The sequence below is a fragment of the Chlorocebus sabaeus genome, chromosome 8, assembly GCF_047675955.1.
Source record: "Chlorocebus sabaeus isolate Y175 chromosome 8, mChlSab1.0.hap1, whole genome shotgun sequence".
Lineage (NCBI taxonomy): Eukaryota > Metazoa > Chordata > Mammalia > Primates > Cercopithecidae > Chlorocebus > Chlorocebus sabaeus.
Genome location: NC_132911.1, coordinates 62,654,710 through 62,665,791, shown reverse-complemented (window position 1 = coordinate 62,665,791; position 11,082 = coordinate 62,654,710). Strand labels below are relative to the sequence as shown.

The window sequence follows — 11,082 nt, the reverse complement described above, 5'->3', positions numbered from 1 at the left end:
CCTTTCCAAAGGAGGCAATCAGACAGGCCTTTATCTCAGTGAGCAGAGGGATAACTGAATAGAATGAATAGGAGGCAGGTGTGCGCTAAGCAGTTCCCAGCTTGACTTTTCCCTTTAGCTGAGTGATTCTGGAATCCCAAGATGTACCTTCCTTTCACAGTGGTGACAAGGTTTTCAGAAATTCATTGTGGCAAAAAAGCAGCAGCTGAGCCTTTTTGTTTGGGTAGAATAAAAATGGAAACAGTAACAGGAAATTCACCAGTTCCTTCTCTGTCCCTGAAAGGTGCACCAAGGGAAATTAAACCACAGGAAATGTTATTCATGTTAAAACAATCTATTCAGCCACTCAAAACTACAAATCAAATTGGAAAAACCTTTCCAATGAGTTTCAGTGAAAACACTCTTTATTAGTAAGCAGACATTTCACACTTTCTGATTACATACATCATGCAAAATGACTTCACACATGGTTGTCTGTTCATTGTGACATCTTTTTTGAGATGATTATAAATTTAAGATGACTGCAGTAGTAAAAATAATTCATGAAAATGACTCTCAATGAAGCAAAACACTACATAGCACACATGAAATACTGTTCATCCCTCCTGGATGTTTAATTCTCTCCTAATGTAAATCTCTATTTTGGAAGACTATTATATACAAAAATGGCAGTTGTTTTTGTATGTGCATCTATAGGCACTCAACTGATAAAAACAAGAAAATTTCAAATAATTTTACAAGGTTTAGTTGTTTTTCCTGTTTTGTTAATCCAAAACAGGACAATGCCCTTTGATTTACAATGTTCAATTCTTTTAAGAAATCATTTTCTTCAGAAGATGATTTTGATCCATGAAAAAGTTGTTTTACCCCTGGTAATCTTTTTAAAACGGGGCTGGCTGTTATACATTATCCAAGTTGTTTTCAATGAGTGAAAACGAGTAGAGCTTATTTTGAGAAGAATTCCTCTCAATTATGGCACTGAGAAAACTTCTCTGCAGTGGTGGGCTCACCACTTTCATCCTGTGGTAGTTCTGGTAGCACTCCCAGTATGAACACCCTAGCACAGGTAAATTCACCTCTTTAAAATCAGTAATGACCCTGGAGAAAGGTGAATTCCAAATCCAGTAGCACATTCAAGTCATCTGGCAGAGAAGCAGGCATAAAAGACTTCTCTAGGTACTTGGGGTGCTGCTGTAACAAATACCTAAAAATGGAAAAGTGGCTCTGGAATTGGGCAGTAGGTAGAGGCTGGAAGAATTCTGAGGAGCATGCCAGAAAGAAGCTAAATTGCCTTAAACAGACTGTTAGTAGAAATATGGAATGTTAATGCTAGGGCAGCCTTGAAGGAAGAAAGGAGTATAACAGACAATACCTCGATTGCCATACAGTATCCAAATCATCATGAATAGACTGTTGGTAGAAAATGAGGAATATGTTATTGGAAAACTGGAGGAAAGGGGTCCTCGTTACATAGCAGCAAAAAGCTAAGCTGAATTGTGTCCTGCAGTTATGTGTAAAGCAGAACTTTTAAGTGATGACTTCAATATTTAGCCGAAGATATTTCCAAGCAAGCTGTGGAAGGTACAGCCTGCTGTCTTCTTGCTGATTATAGTAAAATGTGGAAGGAGGTAGATAAATTAAGGGAAGAATGTTAAATATAAAGAACCCAGGACTTGATGATTTGGGAAATTCGTGGCCTGTTCAAATGGCAAAAGCCACTAAAACTAAGAGATTTAGTCAGGCCAGCCTTCTCTAGAGAAAGTGATGAAGGTATGGCTGTATAACCTTTTGCTAATACTTCAGAAACATCAAAAGGTCTGAGTATCAGGCCACACAAAAGGCTCTTTGAAGACATTAAGGGTGTGAATCATAGATCCTCTCAGCTATTTCACAAAAAGCCAAAAATAGAGACAGGATTTTCCAGGAAAGATATGTGAGGAGCCTCCTATCTAAATGAGTGCATCCCCATGACATATGTAAGAGACCCACAAGTTTCCTGATAACGTTATAGCAGCAGAAGCACCACCATTTTTAACAGAAAGCTGTAGAAAATATAAAAGAAACTGAGAAGCTGATACACAGTTGCAAACGTGTGCTACCTTTTGTGAAAAAGATGACTCTGAGACAGTCACAAGCCCAGAGAACTGAGCAGTGAGCTGAAGATTACTCCCAGACCTTGAAACTTAAAGGAGGGTGCCTGGCTGGTTTTGTAAATTGATTGGTGCTCACGGCTCTTTTCATCCAAATTTCTGCTTTTTGAAGAGGAATGTGTATAACTGTTACTGTATGCCTGTCATGCCAGCATACTTGGGAGCAGATAACCTGTTTTCTAGGTTCACAAGTGCACAGAGGGAGGAGAATTATGCCCCAGAAATCACACCCCGATCCTCTCAAACTTAATTTAGATGGCTTTAATGTGAGATTTGAGACTTTTGAGTTGGTGAGACTCAGGTAAGATTTTGGATTTAGAGTTGATATTGTAATAATGGTTTGTGACTTTTGAGCACCTATGAGTGAGGTAAATTTATTTGTGATGAATCTGAATCTTTAACACAGGGGTGGAGCTGGGGGCGGGGGCGAACTGTAGTAGGCAAGAATAATGTTCTACGTAAAATGTTAATGTCCTAATCTCCAAACGTATATGTAACCTTAGATGGTAAAAGAGATTTTGCAGATGTAATTAAGGTTACTATGGATTTCAAGATGAGGAGATAAGCCTAGATTATCCAGTGGGCCTAATTTAATCATTAGTCCTGGAGAGAACCTCTCCAGGCTGGTGTCAGAGAGAGATGATAACAGAAGGGTCATAGAGATGAAACAGTGCTGGTTTTTAAGATGGAAGGAGGCCACAAGCCAAGGAATGCAGATGTCCTCTAGAAGGTGGAACGACAAGGAAATGATTCTCCTATAGAGCCTCCTAAAGGAATGCAACCCTGCCAACAAATTGATCTTAGCACCGCGAAATCCATTAGGACTCCTAACCTATAGAATTGTTAAGATAATAAATTTGTGCTATTTTAAGCTACATTTTGTAACTTGTTATGGTGGCAATGGAAAACTAACCAGGAGTGATAACTAAGGATGAAATGGTGTCTGGGAAGAAGGAGAAGCTTCTGGCTTCAGCAGAAATGTAAACATTTATGCTGGTAATTCTTTAGATCTAGTCTGTACGACAGAATTTACATTCCTATATTTCTACACTAGTCTTGTTCTGGAGAAGACATTCTAGGTTGAGCACATAAGAATAGTGTTTAGTGTATATAGTGAGTTTCCTAGAAAAATGTGTTGAATGAACAAATGAATGTGATCAAGGCAAGCTCTGGGAGGAACTGTAATTACTTGATTTAAAAATGTTGTTGCTGTTTACCATATCTTCTTAAGAACTGCTGACATTTAGGCTGGGCGTGGTGGCTCATGCCTGTAACCCCAGCACTTTAGGAGGCTGAGATGTGTGTATCACCTGAGGTCGGGAGTTTGAGACCAGCCTGACCAGCATGGAGAAATCCCGTCTCTACTAAAACTACAAAAATTAGCCAGGCGTGGTGGCGCATGCCTGTAATCCCAGCTACTCGGGAGGCTGAGGCAGGAGAATCTTTTAAACCTGGGAGGTGGAGGTTGTGGTGAGCGGAGATCATGCCATTGCACTCCAGCCTGGGCAACGAGAGCAAAACTCCATCTCAAAAAACAAAACAAAACCAAAAGAATTGCTGACCTTTTATGTGTTTCTGTTTAAGTTCGCAACAGTCATAATTCTGTAAAATACAAGGCAAAACTGTAGTTTCTGATACTAGTAATATATCTAAATCAGTAAGTAAAAAGGATGTGTAAAATCTTAATAGGAGAAATAATTATTGTATGATCAAACAATTTCAAAATCAAAATAGACACGTTTCAGTATATATTACACACAAATTTTCAACGTTATTTGATCAAAAGATTTCTTAATGGCTGTTGGTCAATGCTGCATCAAGAAACTTTAGTGCAAATTTTACCAAACGCATTTATCAAAAAGGGGTTTTGTTCATTTTCTTCTGCAAACAAATGTTACATTCACACTAAGCATGTAACAAACTGATTTGCCTAGAAATCCAAAAACTATCAACATAAAGCCAGTCTTTCCACTAAAAACTCAAACATACTTATCTCAAGGTCTATTCCTAATCCAAATTTGTCTATATTCAGGTTGGAAGACAGAATAACAATAAAACCAAAATCTATCTGTAAAAATAATAAAAATAATTTAGTTGTTTTTAGTGCTGGAAGTATTGTTCTTATTAATATGGCACATCATCTATTCCCACATGCTACTGCATGGACAGGAACAATATTATTTTAGTTGCTGGAGTAACACAGTGTTAAGAATATCTGCTTCTTGCAGTGTCAGGCTTTCATCTGTTAGCTCTTTATTCGGAAATGAAGTCACAAGAATAAAGTCAAGAGCCGCAAATTCAGGACGAGACTGTACAATAAAGTTCCGGACATCCAGGATCCTGAAGAAATGAGATAAAAAAAATTTGTAACATAAAAAACCGTATTTTCATGTAAACTTAAAATTGAATCATAATAAAAATCACAAAATTTTAATCTTCATATAAAGGTGTTGTAACTTTCTTTAATGCATAGTATTTCAATTGAAGGATTTATCTTAGGCTTCAGTTAAAATGTAAAGTAACTTTAGTGTGTACTTAACATTTACTTTTCCTGTAAAACGGAAACAATCTTCAGGTAAGTTATGCATAAAGTAAGTGTACTAATGTTATTTTAAAAGTGCAGGTCTGGCTGGGCACAATGGCTCACACCTGTAATTCCAGCACTTTGGGAGGACGAGGTGGGTGGATCACTTGAGGCCAGGAGTTCGAGACTAGCCTGGCTAACATGGTGAAAACCCTGTCTCTACTAAAACCAGAAAAAATTAGCTGGGCATGGTGGTGGCTATCTATAATCCCAGCTACTCAGGAGGTTGAGGTATGAGAATTGCGTGAATCTGGAAGGCGGAGTTTGTAGTGGACCGAGATCCCACCACTGCACTCCAGCCTGGGAGAGAGTAAGACTCTGCCTCCAAAAAAAAAAAAAAAAAGTACAGGTCCTACTTTTTTCAGAGTATAAAATATGTTAGCAGCATAGGACCTGAAAAAGGTAACTATGATTGACCTGTGGCAAGGTGAGTTTAAAACTATGAAATGTGTTGTCGTAGGAATAATTTTAAAAAATTACTCTCACATAAACACACTAATTCAACCGAAATCATAAATATACCTGTTAGGGTCTTACTTCAATGGACAAATCAAATGTTGATGTACAAATCAATATTAAAGAAAAATTTAAAACTATCTGAAGTTCTTGAAAATGGTACAATTAAACTTGATTTACAATATACATTTACATTACGTATTTGCTATACAGAAAATCCCAATCAAAATTATCACAAATTTTTAAATGAATAAAGTCCTCAAAGGTTTCACTATGTTAAATTAAATCTGACTCTACTTCATATAGTTTTAGTAACAACGTAAAACTGTAGTTCTTAATTTATTTTTGTATGATATCTGAGATCACATTAGTACTTGGATAGTTTATAAAGACTGTTTAAATACCATATATTTCATTTCTTATACACAGCTATTGTCCTTTTAAGAATGTTTCTTCTGTCAAAAAGTTACTTCAAAAGTAAACCTAAAGAATATCATATTCTTCATTACTCACATCACATACAGTTTTACTTAGATAAGCAACCCAGTGTATAGAACAGCAAACAGGACACTGGTGGTAAAGAAGCTTACCTGTGTGTACTATTGAATCTTTGTATCAAACGACTCCCATCTGCTAACCTGATTTGAATTTTTGTTGTTGGCACTGAATCATCAATAAGAACAACTGCATTAAGTATTGATTTATCCTCCTCTTCTGGAGAGGAAGGTGTACTGACTATTTCAGGTGTAAGGCTAAAAAAGAAGAATCAAAGAATTAGAACACAAATCTGAGTATGTAAAATATGACAAATTGAAGAAAGCAGATAAACACTTAGAACATGGCTTCATTTGAGTCTCCTATATTTCTTTCAACCTCTTTCATTATGTTAAAGTTATTTTGGATTCTATGATTCCTATTTGGTTTATCTAATCTCTCTTAAAAGCCTAACTTTGTATCCTTTCCTCATTTAACTGTTTGCAATTTCATCAGATTTAGCAAACCAGTTTTATTTAGAAACATAAGCAACTCTGAGTTAGTGTCAAAGAATGACTAAGAGCAGACACATACATTATTTCATTTACATCAGCCTGGAAAGCAGTGTTAACAGCATGGTTCCCGGAGCTGGATTACCTGGTTTCAGTCCCAACTCTGCACGTACTCTGTGACACCAGGCAAGTCACTTACCCTTATTGTGCCTGACAGACAACAGCAGCAGTGTCATAAAGATGAAGTTAATGAGGACACATAAACACTTCAAATGGTGCTTTTATATAGTTGGCACTACTAAAAGTTGGCTATTAGCATTATAATTATCCTAACAACTCTGGGGGAAAAAAAAGTTACCCCCAATATTCCTATTGGTAAGGGAGAGAGTTGAGGTTTATCTTGGGCTCTTTCCACACATCAGGTTGCCTCCCTGTTGTTTTTGGAATCTACTGCTTTCTGTTTAAGGCAGATTCTGACCAGGTGTGCTTTTTCTCAAAACAGAAAATACAGGATGGGGAAGCTAGGTAAGAAAATGTGTGTATATCACAATGAAACTATTGTATATGGAATAATAACATTTGAGAACTGGAATGGATGGACTTTCAACATAATTTAGGCCAACCATATCATTTCATCCAAGAGAAACTGAGTCACAGAGAGACTAAAAGATACGTTCAGAACCACACAGATAGATAGCTGGACAAGCTGGTAGTGTGGTATTAAAAAATCAGCCTAAAAAGTAATGTTATTTTACTTTATTTTTATTTTTCTGAGATGCAGTGTTGCTAGGTTGCCCAGGCTGGAGTGCAGTTGTGTGATCTCAGCTCACTGCAACCTCTGCCTCCTGAGTTCCAAGTGATTCTCCTGTCTCAGCCTCCCAAGGAGCTGGGAGTGATTAAAGGTGCCTGTCACCACATGTGGCCTTTTTTTTTTCTTTTTCTTTTTTTGTATTTTTAGTAGAGATGGGGTTTTGCCATGTTGGCCAGGCTGGTCTTGAATTCCTGATCTCAAGTCATCTGCCCGCCTCGGCATCCCAAAATGCTGGGATTACGGGTGTGAGCCACTGTCCCCAGGTGAGTTATGTTAATTCTAATATTTAGCTGTCAAAATCACATCTGTTTGCTATTTAAAACTTTCTCTGTATCATTCAATTGATCAAGCCATAGTAAAACTTTTACATTAAAAAGAAAATTTCTTAAGAAAGAAAAGAGAAATTAATTGGTACAACAAGGTTTCCAGGCAAATGGCAAGAAAGGACGTAGGTTGTAATTCCCTGAGACAGGAAGAGAAACACCCTCTTCTTTAAACTTATGGTGGGAGAGGAGAATGGAAATGATCATTAATAAGCTTGAAGACTGGAGGGGAACACAATAAGAATGTGAATTCCTGTCAGGTTCTATTTTCTCAATGAAGCTGGAAGCAAAGAGATTTGCTGAGAGTGAGCGGCAGGGATCAAGGAGGGGGTTTAGGAAAGCAGCTCAGGCCTGTGAGATTGGCGAGGTACAGCACTGCCTGCTCAGCACAGCTGAGACTGTCCCCAGAAGTACTGAGCCGCACCAGCGGACAACCCAGTCAGGCTTCAGTCAGGCCACAGCTGTTGAAGAGCTGGGATAAGGAAAGGCTTTGAAGTTTTAGAGAAGAGAGCCCTCAGGGTCTAGGGCCCCAGATGAAGACAAATCTCAGGTGAGTGAGAGTGTTAAGCAAAATCTTTTGAAGAGAACAGTAGGACAAATAGGCAGTGACTATTGTGCAGAAAGTTCAGCTTTAAATCATGATTTTTATCATTATACACGCCAGCTCAAAAGCCTACCAAGAATGCCTACTTGCTAGTCCTCCCTATTAAAAATGACTCCTTGATTTTGTAGGTCTTTTACTTGTTAGGCACTACTCTAGCTCACCAAGCTAATTTTTATTCAATAACAGTTTGTTCTACCATTGCAAATTTGCAGTTTTACACCTATGGTTTGCCTTCTTCTATTATGTGAGGGTACTATGTAATATTTTTACAGCATTTTGGTTTCCACCACAATTGTATATCACATAAAAAGATCTAGTTTCCATCTATGTAACATTCTGTGTGTAATCAGACTGCCATCTATGGAAGACAATAGATTATTTTCATTTCTGTTTTACTTCTTTTTATTTCCTGCTCAGTAAATAATTGTCTTGAACTCTTGAGAACCAAGCCATTTTAGAAAGTTACTTTCTAAATGAAGGTTAACTATTGAACTTTCAATATCTTTCTTAATGTAAATTTTTAATATAAAATGTTCTACGCAATTCTTCACTTTAGAATATATGATATTTGCTTATTAGACATTTGGGTTTGTGTACACACAGGCTCACATCATGCCATCTCCTTCTATTAGAAGCTGAAAATTCTAAAGATTACATCTCTCAGACTCTCTGGCAGCTAGGATTTCATGATTCTACCCTTCCACCAAGCAAATAAACATATACTTGTTTGGTGGAAGTAAGCACTGCAAAGTGGAAAGTCTGTAGCTCTTCTGGTAACTAAGGTGGTGGAAGCATTTATTTCTTCTATGATGGAATGTTCTAGTATCTAGTCCTTAGTTTCATGGGCACTGAGCACCCGACTGGGGGACATAGGTGTTGTCTCTGGAACACTCTTCTATGGTGTTTGTTTCTCCTGGCTAAAGAAAGCTTGGTTTGCTTGTCTCTTCCAGATATTCTATAAACTACACAAGATCCTGTAAGAAACCTATTACTACTGGCAAGTAGATTCTATTTTCTATAATCAAAATCTTGATCAATATGGCTAGTAAATTAACATGGCATTATTACCACTGATCTCTGTCACTTTCTTCCATCAGTTTCTTTCTTTTCTGTTATTTTCTCTATTTGCTTTATAAGGAAAATGATTGGCCTTTGTGAGATACTATCATCAGATAATATTCTTATTTTCATGAGTTTAATAATCACTGACTCTTCTCAGTTGCCTTCCCTTTATGCTACCTTCTTCAATTCCAAGTCTAGATTTACTGTAGGTCTACCAACAAGGATGTGCAGTCTAACATTAATTCTTGGTCATACATTTAAATAACAGAGAAGGAATATGTATATAGCAAAGAGATGACTAGGCATTTTATCCGCATTCTAATTAAAAATCATAATCTCAATAAATATCAAATAAAAATGGGAAGTGCTAGAAAATTAAAAAGTATATATATATATATGTTGATCACAACAAGAGTAGTAAAAACATAGTATTATACAATTCAAGAGAAGCCTGGCCAGGCATAGTGGCTCATGCCTGTAACCCAGGCACTTTGGCAGGCCAAAGCAGAAGAACAGCTTGAGGCCAGGAATTCAAGAGCAGCCTGGGCAAATTATAAGACACGTGTCTCTACAAAACCTAAAAATGAAAAAAAATTAGCTGGGGTCAGCAGTGCCTATAGTCCCAGCTAGTCAAGAGAGTGGGGTAGGAAGCTTGCTTGAGCCCAGGAGGTCAAGTTTGCAGTGAACTATGACTGCACCACTGTACTCCAGTCTGGGCAATAGAGCAAGACCCCACCTCAAAAAAAAAAAAAAAAAAAAGAAAGAGAAGCCTGACACGTGTTGACAGGAAAGAGACGAGGGAGAAAATTTCCAAGTAAACCTGTGAATGAAAATTGAAGAGTTTGTGTCCTAAGAAAAACAGGTGAACATAAATTCCTGTATTTCCTCTATGACCCCAGCACCAGTCTCTATCAGAAGAGAATACAGAAAGGGAGACTAGAGATAGCAAAGTATAAAGAAGCAATACTGAATTCTTTCCTATCTTGAAATATGAGGGGAGAACAGACAACCAGTGTGCACCAGGCAACTGGAGGGGGCTTGGAAGGGAAGGAAATCACATGAAGAGAAGCAAAGGATGTACCAAAGCATACACCGGAAACATCACCAATGCGGCAATTCCACATCACCTGCAACAATGTGTGGACAAGTAGAAGGTAACTTTTACCAACATATTTTACAATTTCTAAGATTACATTAAGCCATGGCTATTATAAAGGAAACCACTCATACATTCTGCCACGTGCATTAGTTTTTAAATTGTGCTCTTCAGTGCTAAGGTTCTTCGGAAATGTCGCAGACACAATGCCTTCCTTCACCAACAATCAGAGGAGCTCAGATTTTACATATTGGGCTTCCATGACTTGAAAAAAGAGTTTGGCTGTTTAAAAACTATTGAAAATCACAAAGCTAAGCACATTGCTCCTGCTGCAAGAGCTTGGTCATTACTGATGGCAGATATGCATGCTTAAGTTGTGATGTAAGGTATCCATTATTTTATCTCATCAACAACCCTTTACAATTCTCTCCTTTGAAACCAGCTAATCTGAAAGAGGCATATAATATAGTGGTGAAAAGCACAAATTCTGGAGTCAGAGTGCCTGGGTTTGAATCACACAAGCTAGTCATTTCTTAGCTCAATAATCTTGGGCAAATTACTGCATCTACAAAATGAAGTAATAACAGTATCTACATCAAAGAGTTGTTGTAAAGATTAACTAACACATTAGGGCTTAGAGGACCAGGAACATGGTAACTGCAATCTAAGTATTAATATTAATTATAGTATTAATATCACAATTAATATAATGATACAATGGTATAATAATATAATACTATTAACAGAGTTATATATCTAATGTGCATGGTTCATATTTTTGTTTTTACTTCATAGGTCATTTTGCTTTTCTTATTCTCAAAGAAAAATTCATGTTCAACAAAGGTGTTTTTCTCATTTTAGGATTTTTTACCTTCCAAGTTTTTGCCCTTCTCCACTAAAAGCCTTGAACCTCAATCTAGGTTTTATGTATTCTTGATCTTGATGATCCTCCATATCCAAATTCACTTGGCCACCATGAACAAGGCGCTGAAGCTCCAGAGGAATCTCTC

The 11,082-nt window shown here is 37.3% G+C and overlaps 1 protein-coding gene across 1 annotated transcript in view; it reads right to left on the bottom strand.

Moving 5' to 3' along the window:
* Positions 1-386: 386 nt before the first annotated feature.
* The window catches only part of UBXN2B (UBX domain protein 2B), a 38,870-nt gene continuing 28,174 nt past the window's right edge, over positions 387-11,082 (bottom strand). Inside the window, exons 6-8 of the mRNA XM_008000701.3 lie at positions 10,944-11,081; positions 5,781-5,942; positions 387-4,490 (exon numbers count right to left, since the gene is read on the bottom strand). Coding sequence (XP_007998892.3) covers positions 4,328-4,490; positions 5,781-5,942; positions 10,944-11,081 — 463 coding nt within the window. The 3' untranslated portion in view covers positions 387-4,327. The remainder of the gene's footprint in view (positions 4,491-5,780; positions 5,943-10,943; position 11,082) is intronic.